The following is a 23,098-nucleotide window of genomic DNA, read 5'->3' as shown; positions in this document are numbered from 1 at the left end:
TATATTCATGAAGGCGAACGAAATTTAGCTACTACTCAAGTTGCAGCTCAGCCCAAGAAATAGAATCTTAAGAGTCAATTTAAAAAATAATATAATCTAAGAGGGTATTTGTGTGTCCAAGGAAAAATGAATTTTCCATTTCTTTGGTTACCAACAAAGGTTGCAACCCGATGGTAACCAAATTTTTTCTTGTAAATGCATACAATAATGTTCATAAAAAATGACCTTGACCATGAGCCCACGATGTGCCCAATTTCATGCTTTGAAGATTCCAGAACGAGATAAAGAGAGGTCAAGATCGTCACTATGAAAGCACACAACAACGTTAATAAGTTAGCATTATTGAAGAAGAAGAAGAAGAAACAACAAAACAACAAAAAATCGCTTCTAGGTTTATATCATCTGATCACGTTCTAATCTTCAAAAATATTGGTACTAACGAAAAAACGATAGACTAAAAAAAAAAAAATGAAAAACATAATAATCTACAAATGCTCACCATATCTTCCTTTCAAAGTAGGTAAGGGATCTTCGCCTTAGGAAGGGTATGCTTCTGAGTTTGACTTCTCTTATGTTTTTGGGGCCACTCACATGAGGTGTTACATGGGGTGTTTAGCGTTCTTCATTGTTTTCAAATATAATTTAATCCATACAATTATGGGGTCAATATGGACCTACGACACTAGACCTTCGATGTCATTCATTAGTAAAAAAGAAAAAAACAAAAGTTCAATAAAGATAATCATTAAAAACATAATAATCTGTAAGTACTTATCCTGTCTTCTTTGCAATGCTGCTGAAGAACAAAGAACAAATTTAGCACCTCACCGTATTGATAATTATATCAGTATCAGCTGAGACAGATAAATGCACAAATGCCAATTTTTGAACCATAAGACAATACATTTTTTTTTTTAAAGAGAGTAGCTCTATCTGGCGGGCATCCGCATCCCCATCCCCAGACCGACCGACCTAGATCCGACAACCCATAAGAAATAAGATGAGGGCATTTTCGTAGTTTTCATGAACAACGAGGTTATTGTTTCGACTATGGGGGTTTGGCGCAAAAGAAAAAAAAATTCAATAAAGATAATCATTAAAAACATAATAATCTGCAAGTGTTTACCCTGTCTTCTTTGCTATGCTGCCGAAGAACAAAGAACAAATTTAGCACCCCACCGTATTGATAATTATATCAGTAGCAGTTGAGACCGATAAATGCATAAATGCCAATTTTTGAACCACAAGACAATACATTTTTATTTTTATTTTTTTTTTGAAAAAAGAGAGTAGCTCTCTCTGGTGGGCATCCCCATCCCCGGACCCGACCGCCACAGATCCGGCAACCCATAAGAAATAAGATGAGGGCATTTCCGTAGTTTTCATGAACAACGAGGTTACCGTTTCGACTGATGGGGGTTTGCTAATATATATATTCCCGAATCGAGCATTAGGGTTTCTTGCGCAGCCGAAAGGGAGGTAATAAGGGTTGTAGCCCCGAGAGAGCTGCTAGTCTGCAACAATGGTGGTGAAGCCAAGCAAAGGTGGAAGGAAAGAGGAGGTGGTTACTAGGGAGTACACCATCAATCTACACAAGCGTCTACATGGATGGTAAGGGTGTATTTCCAATTTCCATCTCTAAACAATTTCATTTTGCTTGTATTGTTAGACTAGAAGCGGCTTAGATCTGTATGTATTTGAATCAAAATCTTATGGTTCTCTCTGAATCTGAGTTCTGGCTGTTGTTGTTCGTTCCATGCTTTCTTTTGTTGTTTTATATCAGTTACAGGTTCCTGTTCTTTGTGCTTGTGTTCGCAAACTGAGGTGTCATTAATGTTGCTACTTTGTTTCCTCCATTTGTTTATGTTCGAGTTTTGAGAGTAATCATGAATTGTTGCAACTAAGTGATCTTAGAGACCTCCATTTGTTAAATTTATGTGTTCTTCTCTTTGGTTCTTTTTCTGGTTCGGCTGCTTAAAGATATTTTGAAAGACTTATTATTGAATGAGGTTGGATGCCATTGTCTGTTTTTTCTGTAAGAAAAATAACTTGAGGAGGTAGCTGAACTTACCTGTTTCAGGATCGGAAGGCCGATCGGTCCGAACCAACTGAATTGACTTTAAAAAATCTAAGAAATTCAATAATAAGGTCTCTCAACTGAAGTGATGTGGTCAGTTTGATTGATGATATGGCAGCTGATGTGTCACTAAACTCGCCACATCACTCTGACACCGATTACTTACATACTGCCTATACTATGTACTGCTCTATGCCACATTATCAGAACACTGGTACAGCCAGTTGTACACCTGCTGCTCTGCTTACATCCCTGTGTGAGTGTGTTGCTCAACTGACTACGTTGACAATATGTTCAACATATTTGTATGTGTAAAAAAAAGAACCGTGTAATTACATTTTTTATGTAAATTAATAATGTTATATTTAAACTTCAAAGTCAATGTAATCCATTCATCCCACAACTAATTTGTATGCAATGACAGAAAAGAATTAAACCATACAATGTATTCCTTCACCCTACAATCATAACATACAAACTGCAATTGTCTGTCCGGCTGGAGAAGGGAGAATGCCGATAGAGAAAAGTTGAAAAAAAAATGGAGAACATCCTGAAGAGAAAATTACTGCCAAGTTTTGGGGGAAAACTAAAATGAAAGAGAGTGTGTGTGTGTGGAGAGGTGGTGTTGCGGCTATGTGCTGTTAGCATTTTGCCAAACCTAAGTTCAGGAAATTTACAATTTTCTCCCCCCTCCCTGTGAATGATTGGCCACCTGCTAGTCATAAACTTGGCTACGCATCTTAAAGTTATAACTTCTGTGGTGGATGAGGACTGCAAGAGGTTACCAGAGGAATACAAGCCCTTGGGCTCCCAATGGATCTGGACAAACAAATGCCAAGGAAATTTGAGTGTATTGTCATGTCATCCTTTGTAAACATCCAATTTTTTTGTTTTTTTGGTAAAAATGGTAATATGTTGATTATCTATGTTACCTGCAAACTTATAAATAAATGTGCTCTCCCCATTCCAAATACTTTGCTTAAGTACAAACTTCCATATCCAAGTATCCATGCCAGGCCTGGGTAACTTAGCTGGTACTGATATGCAGTCTTTCTTGCTGAGATTTGAAGAGCAGCAAAAATAGTTGCCAGAGGGGTGAGAGGAGTGTCCTTATTTCCTTTTCTTGTCCTGTAACCATTTCATGTGTTCTAATTGTCACCTAGTTTGCTTAATTTCCAGATTTAGCTTATGGTACTAGTTTTTATCCGTTATATGATTCCTGTTGTTACCGGGTGGTCAGAATGTTTGGACTGGTAAGAACCAGGCCTCAGTGGACATCTCACTGGTGAGTGGAGGTCCAAGGAAAACCATTGACTAGTCAATGGACTTGCTGATCTAACTGATATTGCTTCTACAGAATCTCCCTTGCCCTGCTCTATTTTTTCTCTTAAATGGCTAATCTGTCTCTTTCCCTTGTTGCCTTTATCAATCCTCGTCTTTTTTACTTGTACGTGGGATTTGGTTTGGTTAAGATAACTTCGGAGATACCAATATGAATGCTGATGGTGTGTTCTTTTTCACAGCACATTCAAGAAGATGGCTCCCAAGGCCATAAAGGAAATCAGGAAGTTCGCCCAGAAAGCAATGGGGACAACTGATGTTCGAGTTGATGTGAAGCTGAACAAGCACATCTGGAGTAGAGGGATCAGGAGTGTGCCAAGGCGGGTCCGTGTGCGCATTGCCAGAAAGAGGAATGATGAGGAAGACGCCAAAGAGGAGCTCTACTCATTAGTTACTGTTGCAGAAGTCCCAGCAGAGGGGCTGAAGGGTTTGGGAACCAAGGTCATTGAAGAAGGGGAGTGAATTTTCCTGCTTCCTAGTTTTTTAGTAAAATTTCATTTTTGATCATACTTTTAGTTCAGAAACTGCCCTTGTTTTGGATTTTTCAACTTCTCTACTACGAGGTGAATGTATTTTTGAATTATGATGGCGTCATCCTTGTAGCGTAGCTTTGAGTTATTCTGTACAATTGGCACCCAAAACAGCTTCAGCATGAGATTGCGTGAGTGAATTTTTTTACAAAATGAACCTGATGATGGAGTTTGTCTATTCTGAGTTTAAAATTCTAGTTTACCCTGCGACAGAATGTAGAAACTTTTGGGTATACAAGCAGACAGTTGAGTCCTTGGATGAGTTTTGCTTGATTACTCATGAGCTGATGGAAAGATTAGAAGTATAATTCGTGCGCAGCCAAGGGCATTGGTTCGCAGAAGTTCATTAAATTTATGGGATACCTCTTTTTTGCCTTTTATATGTAGATTAATCTTGCTATGGTGTGTGTTTAGAAAAGTTTCTCCATGTGAGGGGGGTACATTGATTCCGGTTGAAATCGTCCCAGAAACTGCCCTTTAATTTTATCTTCCACTCCGAGAACTACTCTGGTGAGTTAAGTGGGAAGTTGGGGGGCACTGGTAGTGGGGGTAGCAGAGAGGAGTTTGTTCATACATCTTGGTCTTTTTGGAAAGTTGCTTTCTCCGCCGGTTAGTATATGGGGGAATTGGGAGGGGCGGTTGTGGTCTGTCTCACCCTTAAATGGGATAGGAGTGCTCAGCGCCTCAGCCTTCACGACCCCCTAACTTGCTCTGCCTTATAAAACTACCGTTTTGCCAACCTTAAAATCGTCTCTTCTTTTGTACTATGCGGTACCAGAACCTTTGTCATTGTCGTCCTTCCCTCCAAATCCCTCCATGTTCTTGGCCATCCCTGGTTCAAATGTGAATCTAAGTGGAGGAATTTCATAGAGCTTATTATCTTCACCCCCCAATAGTTACCTTATATTTAGTTAAAACTTTAGTCAAAGTTTCTTTTCTTTCCCTTAAAAAAGCAAACATTCACAGCCCCTTAAATGTAAATTCCTAAATTACCTTTGCTCCCCTCCCTTCCCCTCCCCTCCCTCTCACAGCCCCCCTCCTGTGGCTCCCCACACCCGCAGCCTCTCTCACCCTCCACCTCGCCACCACCTCCATAGCCATTGAGATGCTCTACTAGACTTCTTGTTACATTGGGCCAAAAACAATGATACAATTTCCTCCATCTCCCATCAACAATACTAGAATTACCCCTCTCTCTCTCTCACACACACACATCTTCAAACACCGGCACGTCTACACCTTTGAACATAGTGAGCTCTTTTTCCTTCATATTCTCCTGCCTCTCCACCTTCTCTGTTATTTTCCTTGAATGCAGTTTATTTTATTGCTTCTCATTTCTATCTTTAATTTCTTTCTTCATTCCTTTATCCCAAAAATACATTTTTGGTGGGTTTAGAACCCAAAGGGGTGAGGAGATGCCGGAAAGAGGCTCCACGAGTGTGGTGCCATCGAAGAGGGTTGTGGGAGGGAAGGAGAGCAAAGGTAACAAATGTAAGGATTTAGAATTTTCAATTTTGTAGGAGAAAGAGGGGGGTTTTTTTTTTTTTTTCTTTTGGTGGGTAGGGGGGAGGGGGAAGGTGAAGAGGTGAAGAGTTTTGAGTAACAAGGAAAAAAAAAAAAAAAAAAAAAAAAAAAAAAAAAAAAAAAACCTTGCCTGTCTGATGTAGACAATACCAGCACATGGGACCAACTGAAGGGCACACGGCACACGGGAGCATCTTCAACGCACGGGATAGGAGGGTAGTGTGATCTTTTCATACCCACTTGTGTCTAGGCATAAGAAACACCAGACGGACAATGTTCCTTTCTCTCAAAATAAAAAATCATGTGAAGAGGCAATAGTACAAAGGCGTAGTGGATAACTTTTTTCCAAGTTGTAAAGACAAGGACACAACTGAGGAGGGTCAGAATTAGCTTATATAAACTCTTAGATTTTCTGTAGTATTGGGTTCGAAGTTTCGTAATCTTTTGATGTTGGAAAGAGGTGATGATGTAGACGAAACTCTTCTATTAGATGCTTTTAGATTTAATAGTTGTAATAGTTTTGACCATAGTCAACTGTAGATTGTAGTAAGTGGCTAAGTGCTTTGCTTCTGGTAAGTACAATTTCATTTATTGCCTCCCTATTATTAATCATTTTAGTTTCTATTGGGATCCAATACAATTTGAACTGATGAAATTAAGAACAAAATCGATAAATCAAAATCTTACTAAGATGGAATTTCCAAGCCAGTTTTGTTTTTGATCGATACAGCTTTGCAGGAATAATATTTTCTTCATTTCCTCCTTCTAAATCCACTTCTATGTCTGTACATAAATAAGAGATATGCACACCGAATTTTGCATCATTCATACAGACCAGACCTCCCGGAGCAGTTCATATCTCACGAGCCCTCCACTATGACCTGTATCTTGTTTGTGTTTTCCATTCCCATTCCCATTTCCTATGGTTGGAGATGGTGGCATTTTGTCAATGATGGATGTTAGGGGGGACTCTAATTCATCCAGTTCTTCATCACTGGTATACCCTTTTCTTTGAACCATTGACACATTCCTCTCCAACTGCGGTGTCCCTCCAATGTCTCCGATTTTCTCAGCTGTATCGAGTAGGGAAGGAGGAGTGTAAACAACTGGGGCTGCTGTATGTGGGAAGCTGCTGACTGAATCCCCTGATAATCTTCGTTCCACCAAACTCTGAAAGTATATTAAGACAATGCCATACACCAATCATAATGAGAACTTTAAAAGAACTCCCCCGAGAGAGGTTACAAAATTTTGGATAAACTCAACCAAGTAAAACACAAGGTGGTGAGTAATGATAATACTTGGTTGTCTGAAAGAAAGATTCAGCTGAGTCAACTTAGGTCCCAGGAACTTCTTGTCCCAAATTTTACAATGCAGATGATTAGACCCACCCCTTGCAATTGTTTTTATTGGGGTTTCTCAGGCATGTTCCCTAGTAATCCAGGAGAACATGCTACTTTGGATGTGCTTATAACCATTCTATTTGCATTGGCAAGCAAACACCTTTGATGGGGATTCACCAGAAGTGAGTAACCTAAGCCTAAACTGCACTACAGAATCACCCCATATATTTTAACTGTTAGCTACTCTCTGCAACAATGGCAAGGAACTTAGGTGTAGTGTAGTAAATTGTACCTCAGTATTCAGGAACTCCAGGACAGTTCCTGGGACAGGATCGGGGCAGAACTCATCAGGAGTAAAATTGCATAGTATCCGCTTAACTAAAGGAAGGCCAATGGATGGACATACCTGAGAAAACATGGAATTGGGAACTAACAGCATTTAGCACTTTAATGAAAAGACTGAAATGTGCATCTTGCAAATAATAATTGAAAACAGAAAAATCTACCTGTTTCCTGATGGATCTTTCCATAAGCATGTCTTTTGGGAGCATCAGAAGATCACTCAATTCATTTAGTAGACGGAAGGATTTGGGCTCAGTATCCCCGCACCGTCCATTTTCATCATAGCCGTTGACCTTATCTTCCTTCGGGGACTCATCAGTGTCCATGCCAAACATATCTGTCAGCCACCTAGACCAATTCCCAACCTGCGAGGGGAATTGTATCTTTGGTTTTAGCATCAATAAACTCAAAGAACAGATAAACAATCAGCAGGTGTCATCCAGGGGGTGTAAGGGAAAGCGTTTAGCTTCAGGAGTGTATCACTGAGGCTGCTAAAGAACAGAAGAATATGAAAATTGGCACATACAGAATTTTTGAGTTGTGCACCAGATCCAAAGCTGAGGTCGCCTGCTGGAATAGGCAGCACCTTGGGATCAATAATGGGATCTGATACAGGATCAGTTGGAATCTCATGGGCTGATTCACGCAGAATAGCATTAAACATTGCAACATCCAGCCTGGCCACACACTGTTCCATTACCTGAAAACAAGTGGAAAACTGTATTACATTCCAAAACAGATAGATACACTTGCTTCATCTATTATCTAGAAAGGGGACTAGAATGTAAGTAAAATTCCATGGTGAACAGGGAACATCAATTGCTCACCATTCTTGCCAACACTGGCAAGCAACCGCACTCATGCCTTCCTGCTCGGACAGGACACAATTTTTGTAAGGCATCATGGAAAGCACTTTTCCAAAGGTTAATGGAAAAGCTTCCCTGCTGCTGATCACCCAACGCTTGTCCCAACAGTCTTCCAAAGCTTTTGTTGGCATACAAATTCTCAACCGGAGATTGCATGTGTGGAGTTAAGGTCTGAAACCAGATTATGTCCATCAACTCGAGGAGAAATCCAATAAAAAATCAACTATGATACTAAATTTAAATATGAGACAATATCATGTATGTAACCAGGTTGGAGAGCTATCAAAATTGACAGTTTGAGCTCATGTCTGAAAAAATAGTCAGTTGATTGCTTCATTTGGATGAGGACTCTTTCTAGTCATATATCAATTAACTTATAAACCTTCATAGTGCACTTAGATCACTTTTTACCTGCCACCACACTGACTCAATAATCCGAGAGAAAATCCAGCATTCGACCTTTTCTAGGGCAGCTGTAAATGTGGTGGTTTCCTGCCAGTCATCAAGAAGTTGGATGAAACCAAGCTTCTTCACTTGTTTGCTTCCAGATATCCCCTTCCACTTCAATGGTGAAGGTTTGCTTTCACTTCGCTTGCTCACACCATTGGACTCAATGACCCTTGGTACTGAGTGTTGCAGATTGCCAAACGCTTGAGAGATGATCTCTCTTAGGACTATAGTGTTTGACAACCAGAAGGTCAACCTTATGGAGTAAAAAGTAAAAAAGGATTTTTTTTTTTGGGGGGGGGGGGGGGGGGGATGAGGGAGACAAAACAGAAAAAGATAGATATTTGTATTAGTTTGTGAGAAAGAACAACTTGCATTTGATTCCACTGAACTCAGAAATGCAGTAGTCTTCTTTTTACCTTGGGACATCGTTACCACAAGACTTGGCTATCAGTACAAGCCCTGAGACTGTGTTTCTAGCAACACTTGCTCGCTTGTCTTGAGTCCAATGCTTGCACGCATGAATATACAGTCTCGAAAGGCGTCGAGCAGGGGTGTGCACCTTATGGGCTGAGCTCCCATGCTCTGGTACAATAGAATAAAGTGAAATCTCAAGGGCAGCAATTTCTCTTACCTCTTCTTCAAGTTTCTCTACTCGTTGTTCCATTTCTTCAATCCTTTGATTTAGAACTTCTTTTTCTTTATCCACACCATTTTCTTCTGCATCAACAGATTCATCGTCGCTGCCAATGCTCTGAATACCATTTGGTGCCTCATCCAAGATATCCATCTCCTTTACCTCTTCAATGGACTCATCATCAACTCCTTCAGAAGATTCTGGAGAAGGCCTGGGATGAACTTTCATATTCTTTGATTTGTCATCATCAATGGTCTTACCAGTCACTTTAGAAGATGCTCTTTTAGATTTCACTGATTTCTTAGTACCAGATGAAGCATTGATTTGTATGTTATTCGCTTCATGCCGATCAGTTCTTGCTCTTGGTGCACGGGGACAGCTTTCTGAGGATTCCTTTTTCAAAATATTTTTAGGAACCCTTGAAGCTTTTTCTACCTTGTCATCCTCGGTTGTCTGCGCATCCCCTTGAGATGATGCAGAATCTTTCACAGTCTCAGAGTCAGATTCTTCTTCCTTAACTAGCTTGGGATCCTTTTCCATATCACTTGAATGATCTTCTAAATCATCCTTGTTCCCTTTGGCAGCCCTTTCCTGGCCTTCTGAATCCACTGTTGCCTCCTCAGACCTGTAGATATCATCCACATAATGTATAACCATGCTTTCATATACTTCAGTTGAATCACTAACTGAGACAGTGGAGCCTGGCCTAGCGTCCAAAATTTTAGATTCAACTTCTTTTGCATTCAACTTTTTGCATGTATTCTCTTGAGACAGCTTAAGTTCTCCCCGATCCCCTCTCCCGGCACGCTTTACAAGATTTTTGTTTGGCAAAGCTTTCTTCTTTTCCGTCTCTCTCATGCTTCATCTACTTCACCGTTTCCAACTGTACAATCAAAAGCACAAGCTATTGAGGAGGAGAAAATATAACAAAAGCATTTCCTCAGAAATCTCTTCAATTTCTCTTTTACTCGTCAACACCTATGCACAAGACACTTATTCACACCTAAATTTACTGGATAACTGCATCCATAGTTCATGGCAGTGCTTCTATATGAAAGATGAACTTTCTCTAACCCTCAGCTTTGCAGAAATATTTTCATGGTTTCTGCAATTTAAGAGCAAAGCAAGTCAGCAAGAGTTTATTCCAGACACAGCAAAAGATGCACGCACAATTAGAAGAGAGGATATGGTCAACTTAGAATGCAGATCAAACAGTAGATGTCAAAAAAACAAGCAGTGCCATGTAAAACTAAAAATTCTTAGTTCAGCCATAAGTCAGTAAAAGAAATTAAATTTATCACACAATGCATTTAACTTAGTGGATTGAGACACTGATGAGACTTACATATTGGAATTAAGTCATCCCAACAATTAGCATCCCCATTTAAGCTTCCTGAATCATATCAACTACCAACAACCAACTACCAATTGAAGCCAATCATTCATCCACAGAACTATAGTATTGTAGTAAGCCTCAAATCAATCACTGTTACTCGACTCAAGGTCAAAGTGAAATGGCCCATAAAAACTCCTCAGGGTTAATGGTGTTCAAAAACTCCAAAAAGTGTCTGTCTGTGTTAGCTATACTTAATGTCACATTTCTATCAGGTGCTCTATTTTCACATTGTAAATGGATGAGCTTACTACCTTATTGCTGAACTTGATATTTAAGTTGCATATATTAACTCGGATAATGCCACAATTAGGAAGACCATTATGCTGTGAAATAGATGGAGAGTATAGTGCTCTGAAAGATTTTAAAACAGATGAAAATTTGACTATGTTAACCATGAAAAAGAGAAAAAATTAGGCAGGAACAAATGAGCATTTGTGTGTGTGAGAGAGAGTTCTCAATAAGCTCTCTTCATCTCTCAGGGATAAGGCAGCTACACACAGGAGGTTTCTCCAACATCCGATGTGCAATCCACTCAACCAATTCTGCAGACACCACAGTTACTTTTAGTCCTGTCTGCAAGTGTTCACACCACAGATCAGGGTCTGAAATCCATCTTAAGCACCTATTCAACTACTAAAACAGCACAAAGTCTAGAATTGTGCAACAACCGAAACGGACTAAAGCAAAGAAGAAGAATGCAATACATGAAGAAAAAATCTGGGATATCAGATCCACGTAGGCTGTGGTGGAGTATCAACAAATATTGATATCAACATCCATGCATTTGCAATTAGTCAATGACCCATCCTACAAGTGGACATTGAAAACCCACATCCACCCTTTTTTTTTTATTCGAATGGGGGTGGGTGAGAAGAAGAAGAATAAAGGAGAAAAGGCCCAGAGGGAATTTCTGAATCATATCCTTGTATGATAATCCATTAAGTCTACGTTTCTCATAGGCCTCCCAAATGAGAACCATAAATTATTCAAATTTCAAATAATGAAATCAACCATCCTGTGTGTTCGCCTTAGAGGTATACTTTCATGGACATTTAAATAGAGAATAAGCATCAGTGATCGTTCAAATGATGAAACCAACTACTCCCCCTATTTCTTGTAGACACAGTTAAGATCCCCATATTTCTTGTAGACAGAGTTAAGCTGTTCATGGCCCCTTAAATTAAATAGAAAGCATTAAACAATCTCATAATTGTGGAAATTTCGTCCAAGGGTCATAAAATGAATAGTCAATTGAATCATTCCAAATCCAGGATGCCCATATATTAGGGCGATGATCCTCTGCCGTGGGTGCAGTGCGGTGAGGATCGGACGGCCGAGACGACATCGGCACACAGCCCAATGCCATGCCGGCCATCCGATCCTCGCAGCACCGCCGCACCCGTGGCAGAGGATTTTTTTCCCATATACTAAGTATCATCGTGAGAAGACTAACAAGCATGCTTCTTTTTTAACTCATTAACTCCTTACTAACTGTAGAAAGTCAACAGCAAATATCGGACAAGTTTGGAATTTTAACTAAGGAGCTTAATGTGAACTTCAATAAACAGTACGGACTACAACCAACCATAGTTTTGCACTGTTAAGCCACAAACTATGGTCAGAAATCGGAGTAGATCTTCTAATCAACAACACATCAAATTTGGGAACTACCCTCTCTGAATTTTGAGATCCCAAAATTCCAAGGAAATGAGAGCCCAGCTTAAGAGCTTCATTAAACTGGAGCATTAGATGCTCACGGTTTGGTATAAAGCCTTCTTCCATATGAACGGCACCAAAAAAATGGATCTACTTAAAATTCATTAGTACCAACAACGAGCAAAACCATGAACATAACTACCAAATAAGCTAAGACCAGATCTCGGGACTAAAGAAAACGACAATGAGAATCTAAACTCAATTTACTCGGAAACTCACGATCGAGCAATGCTCCGACACCAAAACAAGCAACTTTAATCTTCCTCCACCAAATCTAACTAGCGGAGCTTTAACCCATTCACTAATTAAACTTAAAAATTAATTAAAAAAAAAAAAAGGAGCAAAGGAAGTTCATAGATGGAAATGCCACATTAGTAAAACCACATAAAAACAGAAAAAGGCGACTTATCTGAGAAAAGCCATGAACTAGCTTTACAGAGCATCAGACCGGAGCAGTTTCAGTACGAATCAAGAACTAAAAAGTAACTGACAAAAACGATGACAGTGAAGAATTGAACTCACCAGAGGCTCTTAGATCAGTTTATTTGGTCTTCGTGACTCTCTAAAGGTTCAAATGCGAGCCTCGTTTAACGCCATTTGTATCTGGAAAAGTTGCAGAAGAAAAAACTCCGGGATTGCCAGAGCTCATATATTGAGAAGATGAGATCAATGCTCCTTCTTCTCGAGAAAAATATCGAGTTCGGAGACTATTTTGGTTCGAGGCTTCGATCTTCGAATCAAGTAATCAACTGTGTCTTCTCTCTCTGAGAGTTCTTCAAAAGCTTAGTCAGAGATGGGGCAATGCAGTACGAACTGCTACGGGACTTAAGAAGACCGTTTTAAAAGGCCCGGTTGAACGTACGGCCGGTTACATGTGACCGGTGATAGCTGTCGGTGGCCGAGATTGACCGGGATCTCCCGGTCAGTTACCCACAAGGTTACCGAATGTGAAACTGTGCATTATGCCTCTCCACAGTCTACAAGCACCAAGGCATTGGACGATTCAGATGAATTAACCCAATGTGGTTTAGGAACAAAGACCCACCAGATTAGATTCTCAATGTACGGTTCAAATATCTCCACGTGTCTCAAGATTCCCCATATGATGAAGATCCAAAAGACCTGAGAGCCCAATTTTAAGTCGGGTTACAGATCGAATCATGGGTATTAATGTAGATATGTATATCGTGGGGCACCGTCACCGTCACTATCCACATGGATCCCGCACCAACACGTGACGCCTTTTTGTGGGTCCGAGATGGTAGAATTCCTATGTCTTGAATTTACCCAATTAGCCTCAACGAAAGGCTAAACTCCTGATCTGTTATATACCAACCAGCTTGATACGATCTATACCACTATGCATATCAGCTGTAGGATTGGAATCTTTCTCGTAGTTCTTTTTTTTTTCTTTTGGTGTTAAAAATTCGGGCTTCGGGCCTCGGAGTTTGGGAAACTGGGGAGCCCAAGTTGATGAGGTGGGGCCCAATCAAAGCAAACCCCTATGGTACAACGTACATTGGTAGGAGAAAGAGGTAACATCAAGATCAAATTATTAATGATGAGATCACGAAGTGGGCCCGCCCGGCCCATAATGGAATAATGGTTCCATTATTTTTATCGGGATTAATGTTAAACTCTTTTTTAAGCTCTAAAATTTAATTAGTTTAATTAAGTCCTCATCTAAATTCCTTCCATTGAATGGTACAGTACTACAGTCTCGTCGCCATGTCAGGAGAGTGGAGTGGGTAGTTGAGGACGACACTATTAACTTTGCAGCCCTTGTCCTCTCTTATAAATTAGTGCACAACTGCTGCAGAACGTCAGGTTTTGGATTTTTCTTGAAGTTGGGGCCAGCTTTTAGTGGACCACATTAATGGGCCTGACACTGAAAGTTTGGAATTCTGATGGGGGTTACGTTGGCCTTGACCCCTAGTCAAGTGTCCTCTTTATAGTATTTAATTGATGGGAAAAGTTGATTATTTAAGTCCATCGTAGCCAGCTGTATAGATATAGATGCATTCCATCCAGCCTTCCCCTTTCTGTTATTCCCCCTCCCCACCACGGATTTTTATCCTTTTCAATTATCAGTTGTGCAATTTCTTAGCAATTTGTAATGTACACTTTTAAAATAAAGAGTTGTAAAAATTTGAAAAAATTACATGATTACCTATTTTTTTAGTTTTCTTTTACAAAACTATCCACCAAAAATTTCAATTACTTAAAACTAAGTTTTCTTTTATAAAATTATCCACTTAAAGTTTAAGTTAACAAAAATATTTAAAATTGAATTTGAGTTTACAAAGCTATCCACTCAAAATTTTAGTTATAAAAAAATATATGATTATATGTGAAAGATAAAGAGTCACTATTTTGGGTAGTTTTATAAACCTAAACCTGATTTTGGGTATTTTTATTAACTGAAACTTTAGGTAGATAGTTTTGTAAAATCAAACCTAATTTTGGGTATTTTTATTAACCAAAAATTTTTGTAGGTAATTTTGTAACGGAAAACCTAAAAGTGGGTAATCATGTAATTTTTTTTTAAATTTAAGGTATTTGAAAAATAAAAATAGATTTGAATTTTAAAAAAAAATTACAATAATTAGATTTTGAAAATACACAAATTCTAGAGTGCATAGAGAGAATTAGAGAAGAATTGCACCATTAATCCTCTCTAATTCTTAATGGTGTAATTCTTTGTGTACACAATACCTGGACATTTTTTTTTTAAAGTCCAATATACGATTGTAAAAATTTTGGGTTAAAATGGATTTCAATTTCAAAAAACTTCTGTAATTATTGGATTTTAAAAATATAAAAATGTCATGTGGATCAAAATTACATGGTTAAGAATTAGAGAGGATCAAGATCCCCCTGCCCCTCATAATAGATGAAAATGTCCACCTTATTAATGCTTCCTATTATGCTCTTATTACTCTTATTAGGAATAGAGGTTCAAATACATGACCTTCTCTAGCTTGGTTCAGACGTATAGCTGACAGCATCGTTGAGTTACAATCTCATTCCAAATAATATAATGTCAAGTGAGCTGTTAGGTGTGTCACAGAAGTCGGTTGATAAATGCTTTACCATAAAAGGCAAGCAAGAGAAAAGTGTTGGTTCATACGTAGACCGGACAAGACTACGAGCCACAAGACGAGCCGGGCATTCCAAAGATAATATTTTACTATCGCATTAAAAGGGTGACACTTTTATTTTATTTTTATTTATTTATTTATTTATTTCTGAATAAAGGGGTGACAACTTTTGGGGCATCAAATCTTATCAGCCATCACTATTGATTATAAATATAAGAGAAAAACGAAAGTTATCGGCTCGTGCCCGGATAAAAAAACCATATAACAATAAATGGTTCATATATGAAACAGTTTACTAAATGATTCAATTTTGATTTTACCTAGAAATTATTGTACCAAATCATTTACATTTAGTACAATTTAAATAAAAAAGATGTCTATCATAAAAAAATAATAATAATAAAATATAAAACAAACAAACAAAACCAAATCGAACCAACCATCGAGCAATCCTATATAGCTAGGTAACTCACAAGAGACCCAATCAGAATAACTCGTACATTAGTGGTTCCATGTGTTCTCTTCTCTCACAATAAATTAGATATATCATTTCATAAGAAGGAGGAGTGATACAGACAAGGGGCAACAATGCCATACGCTCTTGCAATGTCCTTTCTCGCTAATTTTTTTTGGTAATAAGAACTCTGTCTAAGAGCATGGCCTACACCAGTACTTCAATGTATTTATCTCTCTCTCTCTCCCTCTCCTCCTCCTCATGTGAAAAAGACAACTTTGCCCTTTAGTTTGTGGAGGAGGCTTCTTTCTCTCATAATAATAATGGCAATAGAATAGTCTTTGGTCATGTGGGTACTGTGCCAGCACACGGGCCAATAGGAGGCAGACAAAAGCATCGTCCAATGTGCAAGTCAGAGATAAGTAGTCATGTTGCACTCGATTGTGCTTGGGCCAGGGGATGCACGATTAGTGAACGTTCTTTTTCCCAAATAATATTAAAGGGAGAGGTTTTCCTAAACCATCGTGGGTTCTGCACCAATGTGGGGACGAATGGAAGCACATATGGAAGCATCAACATCAATGGGATTTTCACTTTTCATAGGGGCAGGGTGGTCATTTCTTTCCTACCTTTGTTTAGGTGTAGAAACCACGCTGCCTTCTAGGTTTGTTTTTTTCCTAATAATAATAGGGAGAATGTTTTTCTATCCGATAATGTAGAGGCTGCACTCGTGCAGGGCATCCCACCTTATCCCCTACTCCCCCTTTTTCCTATGGCCCTGAGTCAATACGCTCTGGATAATGATTGGCTAGTCAATATATAAAAAAAAGAGAGGATTATTTAAGATTTTTTTATCAAATTTAAATATTATCCAAGTTATACAACAAAAATATAAATGATTGAGAGATGTTACAATCGAAATTCATTTTCTTTTTCTTGTAATTTCTTGTGATTCAAGGCACTAGGTAGCATGGTCTTTATTGATATTTGTATTGGTCTCAATCGATATGAATATTGACATGGATCAGTCGTATCAGGTTGACCAAATAGTTTTGTTCCCCAAAATATTGATATTTTTGTTTTTTGATCATTTTACCCTCCCTCGAATCAATACCATACTTACAATATTAATATCATATCGATATAGATACCGACAATATTTAATATATATTGACCAAAATAACCAATTTGATGCCAATTAAAGGCCTCCCACCTCCACATGGAATCAGTCCATTTAGACAACCCTAATTGTGCTTTTGGGATTGTTAGGTTTTGTCTTGGAGGCATCTGTGAAAATAAAAGGCTACAGAAGACAGCTTGGTTTGCTTCTCTCTAAGACTCCAAAGAGAAAAACAAAAATTGTTAATAATATAAGGGAAAAAGCAAGAAATGCCAGTGGTTTATAATGGAATTAGGAATATTAGCTGATTTTTGAATTTTAGATTGGATAAATTAGATCTATGCCATTGATTAAGTGTAGTGTGTACATATCTATGACGCTCTCTTGCAAGTTCTTTCCCTCCTCCCATCCTCCTGTCTCCTTCGCTTCTTCATCTTTGTCTTTATCTCTGGCGCTAACTCCCTTGCCCTCCTCCACTTTCGGCTCTGGCTCCGGCTCCAACTCCAACTCCAACTCCGGCTCCCTACCTCTTTCCTTCTCCACCTACGGCTTCCTACGTCTACCTCAACCCCGCCCCCCACAGCTCGCTTCCCCGCCCCATCCCCTGCTCTTTGCCATCGTTGCAACCTCATTGCAGTACTACATTCTCAATCTGGAGGGTCCGTCTTGAAAAATGGGCAAGGCCGATTTTATTTCATTGCTGCAACCTCATCGCAGGTGGCGGACCAAGTCTATGAGGAAGGCTGTAACTTACTGAAATTAAAACAGATAAGAGCAGGGCTTCTCCAACAGTATATCCCAAGCTTAGAAAGTGATTCGAAAATAGAATTCCAAAACAACCATAGAAGGATCGATGGGTGAGTTGAAGAAAGTTTAATATTCTTACTAGACAGAAATAACTTATTAAATAGAGAACTAAAGCCAGGATATAATGGATAATGCCAATAGAAACTTATCTACCAATATGGAAACAAAAAACAATTAATCTGTTAGATATGATAAGATCAAGGATGTTGAAATCTAACCCAAAACATTTTTTCTCCGTTGTTCTTCGTTAAGGAAAGGGAAAGGGGAACTTGTCAATAGAGTTGCAGAGAAAGGGAAGGGAAGAGGACGACAAAGTAAATCGCTTCACAAGAAAGAGAGAGAAAGAGATCTGAGCAGTGGCAAGGTCAGTTGGTCGGTTGCAGGGGCAAGGAGAGAGAAAGAGATGAAGAGAAAAGGCGTAGCCGTGGTTGACTGAAAGTTGGAGTCTTTCTTTTCATCCAAGGGTTAATAACCCTCTAGCATTCCTGATTCTATTGTAACCTGCTAGCACATCTATACTTTCCCTAAATATAAAAAGTTTTTAGGAACAAATATGCACTCTAAAGTAGTCAATTAAATTTCTAACTCTACTTCTATAAAAATATTTTTCAGCTGATTAGATAGGTACTGAAGAAGACCTTAGTGGGGTTACTTCATCAAACCAACCCTGCTATAGATTTTTATATTTGAATGCTATAGTTTCCCCAATCCTTATCCTGGTGGTTATATCCTTTTATATGTTACAAGTTAGCAATGTAATTGATTGAGGTGCCATCCTTATTCTATCATACTTAAAGTGCAGACCAAGCCCATTATTGTTTTCTATACTAGAAGAAGAAGAAAACTAGGAAGGAAAACTTCATTTAAGTCCTTTGGTGGAGGTATGAAGGTCTGTTTCCAAAGTAATTAATGGATGGTGTAACATAAGAGATCAAATACCAAATACATTAGTGTATGTTACAAGAAGTCCCTCCCTATAAATGAATTTGCAATTATAAAGACTTAAATCTGTGTGGCTTTAGGGACAAACAAAGAACCTAAAAGAAATGAAAAACAGGAGCTTTATCCAATCTGTTGATTTCAATAAGCATATGCGCAACGGATCTTGTTAATAAGACTCTAAGTATTTTTGTTCACAACTTCTTCCATTAGCAAACTCTTCCATTTGGTACTATTCATACCATACTCTCTTTTTGCTGAAAAAGATAAAGACAATTCGAGTAGAAGATTTTATTGCTAAGCTATTAGCAAATCTGTCTTTTAAGTATTATTGGATAGTTTTATATCAACTTGCCAAGCAGCTTATGTGAAAAGGCATTAAATTACGGATAATGTCATAATTGCTCATGAGATTGTCTATTTTCTTTAAATACATAAAGCTACGATACTGGATAGCTTTTACACTTAATATATCCAAGGTATATGATCAATAGAATTTTGAGACCCGATGTACAAATATAAGATCTGTTTTGACATGAAATGGATATATCCGTTTATCTTTGACTCATATTTATGAGATGATAAAATATGGTAAAACCTATACCAAGAATTGGTTCATGTAAGAATACAAAAAGGAGTAATCCATGTTCAAGCAAGTTTCAACAATACCATTATTAAACGAAATACTATTCATACAGTGGATCATGGTATGCAACGAGCAGAAGTCATGATAAAAGGTCCCGGTCTAGAAAGAGATGCAACATTACGAGCCATTCATAGAAGTGGTATACTATTAAGAGGTTTTCTTTGGATAAAAAAATCATAGATTTTGCTCTCTTTGGTGTTATATGATTGGCTACTTACTACACCACATCCTTGACCGTGATCATCCACACATTTTATTAGCATATTAAATAAAAGAAAAAGAATCGCATAACATATTGGAAGAGCAAGATGTGTATCAGTGTGTGCATGCCCAGCATCTGAAACTGGGAAAAGTTCTGTACAGTGCAAGAACTGGGTGATTCTGGTGGTCAATCTAGACATGGATTATCTATTATGAGGCTGTTGTGGTCTGCCATCTATACAGATCAGTTGCATTAAACCAATCTCAACCAACAAAAAACACTGGGAATGATGAAGAGGTGTGCACAAGTGACAACAATGACCTTAAAATTCTAATTACGCACAAGCTGATGTCAGCCTCAGTATGCACAAACTGATGAGAAATGGCCAAGGAGAATAACAACCCAGTAAGAGGTCCAAGTGACACCAATGAAGTTAAAATTCTAGTTATGGAACAACTCAATATCATGAACTCAATAAGCCCAACATAACCCATTGACCCAAAACTAAAATCACATGGACATGACCTGTTAAATGATAGTGTGCTTCCAGCATCTGAAGCTGGCAGAAAGAAAAGGAACACCAAACCATAAGACATCAAGAACCTCTTTTGAGATCTTGTCAATTATCAATAAAATTCATTTATCTAAGCATGATTCTCTATTTTCTCATCAGAATTCAGGAGAGGCCATTTCCAAGTTATGACATACAACATAATTTAAAACTCAGCACAAGCAAGACCATATCAAGACCAAATTAAAGTCAGTAGCTGGATACACACACTCACTTAAAAATTCAGCACAAAGTAAGACCATATCCAAGAATATTGATGGATTCAAACCATCATACCCTGGGTAAATCCCAGGTGCTCTTCCATTTTTTAGCTAAAGATTCACCTACAATCTAAAAATGTTAATTTTCAAGATACTAAATTCCAGCCAAATAAAGGTAAGCAGAGATAATCAAGTTAACAAATACAATTGGTATGTAGTCATAAAAATAAACTGAACAACATCAATAGTTGGATTATGTAATGACAAGCGGACTATGAAGCCTATAGTAAACTCATGATTGGAGTTCAAGAAGCCCCACAAATATCTGTTTTTTAAGTTCCCTGCAACTCTTTCTTATCTTGGAACTTTTACATGCATATCCATGAGGAAGGAATCTGAAGTAATGTCTAATCCAATGGGAAGATGAACCTTCCTGTCACAACTCCCAGTCATGCAAGCAAATGTACTTGTATCACTTACTTCCTTGTCATATTCAGGATAAGATATTCAGCATCTGATCCATCCTTTTTGAGCATTAGCTTGTTCTGGACAGCCTGGTTTAATGTCTGTTGGAGTATTAAGAAGATGGAAAATGGCCACAACTTTAATTTAAGGCCCAATGCCAACTGGGTTTGCATGAATTTATAGACTTGAAGCTCAGATGAACAGTAAGTGTTTTGCCTTGTGTTTGGCTTGAATGAGGGATACAAAGAAAATGGTTCAAGGTTCTCATTCTCTTGAATCCTTATGGACTGCTTCTGTCCTGTTCCACCAGGACTACACTAATCCTTATGGACCACTTCTTGCCTGTCCCACCTGGACTACACTAAGTGATGGAGCCTCTTTGTGCAAGCATACAAGTAGTGCATAATTTGGGGGAGAGTTCCCTTAGAATTGTTCTGCTGATTGAACAATCCTTACTGTAAACATTAGTTCGTTTATGCTACTTCAACTTCGGAGATGTAACATGCTTCTAAAACCCTTCAATTTTTCACAAGTTGCAGAGAACAATTAGAGAATGTTGCATGAACTATATCAAACAACAAAGTTCTAGCGCTCACATGGTTTAGAAAATCATATTGAAATTGGGGGAATCGGCTATTGAAATCGGGGAACGCAAAATAGTGAATTAAAAAAGAAGAAAGCTATTGAAATCTTGAGGCAAAACCCATCATAAAATGAAAAAGATAAGAAGGGAGTTTCGCTTACTTGAGTTCTGATGGGCAGAGCAAGCCTTCAGCTAGTGGGAGAGGGGTTTAACCAAAAGGGTTTCAGCGAGCGGGAGGAATCTTCTGTTTCTTCACTGTGATGTCAAACAAAGCTACTCCAGACCAGAGTTGAGGGAAAGCAGGAATCAAACGCAGGCAAGGATTTTGCCAAGCAGGGATTTTTCGAGACCTCCCCAGACCAGAGTTGTCTTCAATGTGGTTCACTGAGACCTCCCCAATGACAGAGCAGACGGCTTTTCGCTTACTCGAGTTCTGATGTCTACAGAGAGAAAGAAGGAAAAACCCTAACCCTAGTTATGTCTTGGGGATTTGAAGAGAGGAGAGGAAGGAGGGAGAAGAAGAAGAATGGGAAATGGTAAACGCGTTTGGCCAGATTCAAGTTTCCCTGCTCCATCTCTCATCTAGCCATCCACATGTCGAGGTTAATGCAGAACCGGGGTTTAAGAAAACCCTGTTCGATTTGCTTTGGACCCACTCAAATAAGAAAACTCAATAATCAAGTTGCAGTGGCAGTATTGTAAATAAACAGATTACTTATGAGCTACTTGGGAGATGGGACCTAAAGGGGATTAATGATTATTTGATGGGGGTAAACTAGGAAGTAAAATAGGAATAGGGGATATGAGAGAATTAGGGACAAATAGAAGGGTATAACTGGTAACCAAAGTACAAGAGAAAATAAAGCAACTCACGACTCTTCTTCAACCCTGAGTCAGAACCAGAAGGGGAGGCAGCCTCGATAGTTTTGATGGAGCGCTCTCACACCAGCATGGATCGATTTTGGGCTTGGAAGGGAGAATCACAGCACGCAGATCTTGTGATTCCAGCCAAGTTCAGCCAAACGGGAAGTGAAAGGATAGAGTTTCCTTTCTGATATCAGGACTGGTGGAGGGTTTCAGAACCAGATATGAACCTGAGTTTGATTTCTCAGAACAGAACAAAATTTTGAAAGTAATACTCCAGGGTTTTGATCACCAGTAGGTAGAGAACCCTCAATCAAGGTCTTGTCCAAGTACTTCAAGAATGAGGGAGATCGACCCACTTATTTGGGGCTGCAGCTATCGCCCACAAACAGAGAAAGAGAGCAGGGAAAAACAAAGAAGAAGAAGAAGAAGAAGATGAATGAAGAGAAGGACCAAAGTGGGGAGAAGGGATAAGCAAACATCACAGCAGCCACGGTCACAACCATTAATTCAGTCATTCAATTATTTTACTCCAAACTGAAACTCCATAATCGTTTTACAGCAATTTAAAGAAGAATTCTCACATAAAATTGGAAAGCAAATAAAGATGGAATTAATCTAAAATGAAAACTAACTAATTGCAAGGGAAATCCTACGTATCTGCTTCTAAAGCAAAGAAAATCAAATATAATAATTTGTTTTCCTAAATATCAAGTACCAACCCTGACCAGACCAGAATATCAGTTTGGGTTGGTTGTGTCCTGGCTTAGGCCTCCATAGGGGGTCAATCCGGTCCAGCCAAGCCAAGGCATCAGCATCAGAGGGCCACATGTCACGATCCAAGGGCGTCTCCGCCAGCCTCTGCCAGATTCTCTTCCCGCAGAGGATTTCAGTCCCCATCACAACCCCCCCCAAAAAAAAAAAAAA

At 38.8% G+C, this 23,098-nt stretch overlaps 2 protein-coding genes and 2 long non-coding RNA genes across 7 annotated transcripts; 2 read left to right on the top strand and 2 right to left on the bottom strand.

The window, feature by feature from the left end:
* The first annotated feature begins 1,444 nt into the window (after nucleotides 1-1,444).
* Nucleotides 1,445-4,126, top strand: LOC122071745 (60S ribosomal protein L31-like). The gene is made up of 2 exons (XM_042636140.1): nucleotides 1,445-1,611; nucleotides 3,601-4,126. Exons 1-2 carry the CDS (start codon nucleotides 1,523-1,525, stop codon nucleotides 3,878-3,880), a joined length of 369 nt encoding a protein of 122 aa, XP_042492074.1. The 5' UTR covers nucleotides 1,445-1,522; the 3' UTR covers nucleotides 3,881-4,126.
* A 2,001-nt stretch (nucleotides 4,127-6,127) lies between these two features.
* LOC122071756 lies at nucleotides 6,128-13,033 on the bottom strand. Of its 4 annotated transcripts, XM_042636155.1 has the most exons (9): nucleotides 12,742-13,032; nucleotides 10,111-10,212; nucleotides 8,890-9,990; nucleotides 8,435-8,726; nucleotides 7,985-8,194; nucleotides 7,684-7,857; nucleotides 7,322-7,522; nucleotides 7,108-7,221; nucleotides 6,128-6,642 (listed from the first exon to the last, which is right to left on the bottom strand). In XM_042636155.1, the coding sequence occupies exons 3-9, from the start codon at nucleotides 9,963-9,965 to the stop codon at nucleotides 6,298-6,300; spliced, it is 2,412 nt and encodes an 803-aa protein (XP_042492089.1). In that variant the 5' UTR covers nucleotides 9,966-9,990; nucleotides 10,111-10,212; nucleotides 12,742-13,032; the 3' UTR covers nucleotides 6,128-6,297. The 4 variants fall into 4 exon arrangements, with proteins under 4 accessions (XP_042492089.1, XP_042492088.1, XP_042492090.1 ...); XM_042636154.1 differs by having other exon boundaries at nucleotides 8,890-10,212; XM_042636158.1 differs by having other exon boundaries at nucleotides 6,475-6,642; nucleotides 7,108-7,136; nucleotides 8,890-10,212; nucleotides 12,742-13,033.
* A 4,140-nt stretch (nucleotides 13,034-17,173) lies between these two features.
* On the bottom strand, nucleotides 17,174-23,092 carry LOC122071752. The gene is made up of 2 exons (XR_006138263.1): nucleotides 21,469-23,092; nucleotides 17,174-21,240 (listed from the first exon to the last, which is right to left on the bottom strand). It is a non-coding gene; the product is annotated as an uncharacterized LOC122071752 (long non-coding RNA).
* On the top strand, nucleotides 17,336-18,286 carry LOC122071751. The gene is made up of 2 exons (XR_006138262.1): nucleotides 17,336-17,751; nucleotides 17,954-18,286. It is a non-coding gene; the product is annotated as an uncharacterized LOC122071751 (long non-coding RNA).
* Nucleotides 23,093-23,098: the final 6 nt, after the last annotated feature.

The sequence above is a fragment of the Macadamia integrifolia genome, unplaced genomic scaffold, assembly GCF_013358625.1.
Source record: "Macadamia integrifolia cultivar HAES 741 unplaced genomic scaffold, SCU_Mint_v3 scaffold_7A, whole genome shotgun sequence".
Lineage (NCBI taxonomy): Eukaryota > Viridiplantae > Streptophyta > Magnoliopsida > Proteales > Proteaceae > Macadamia > Macadamia integrifolia.
Note: the sequence above shows the minus strand (reverse complement) of the source record. Positions and strands in the feature narration are given on the sequence as shown.

Bases quoted from the DNA above. Each gene is read 5' to 3' on its own strand.
- LOC122071745 (XM_042636140.1), top strand. From the start codon at position 1,523: ATGGTGGTGAAGCCAAGCAAAGGTGGAAGGAAAGAGGAGGTGGTTACT. The intron at 1,612-3,600 runs GTAAGGGTGTAT...TCTTTTTCACAG, and splicing joins CACAAGCGTCTACATGGATG to CACATTCAAGAAGATGGCTC.
- LOC122071756 (XM_042636154.1), bottom strand. From the start codon at position 9,965: ATGAGAGAGACGGAAAAGAAGAAAGCTTTGCCAAACAAAAATCTTGTA. The intron at 8,195-8,434 runs GTAAAAAGTGAT...ATCTGGTTTCAG, and splicing joins TTGAGTCAGTGTGGTGGCAG to ACCTTAACTCCACACATGCA. The intron at 7,523-7,683 runs GTATGTGCCAAT...TTCCCCTCGCAG, and splicing joins GTGCACAACTCAAAAATTCT to GTTGGGAATTGGTCTAGGTG.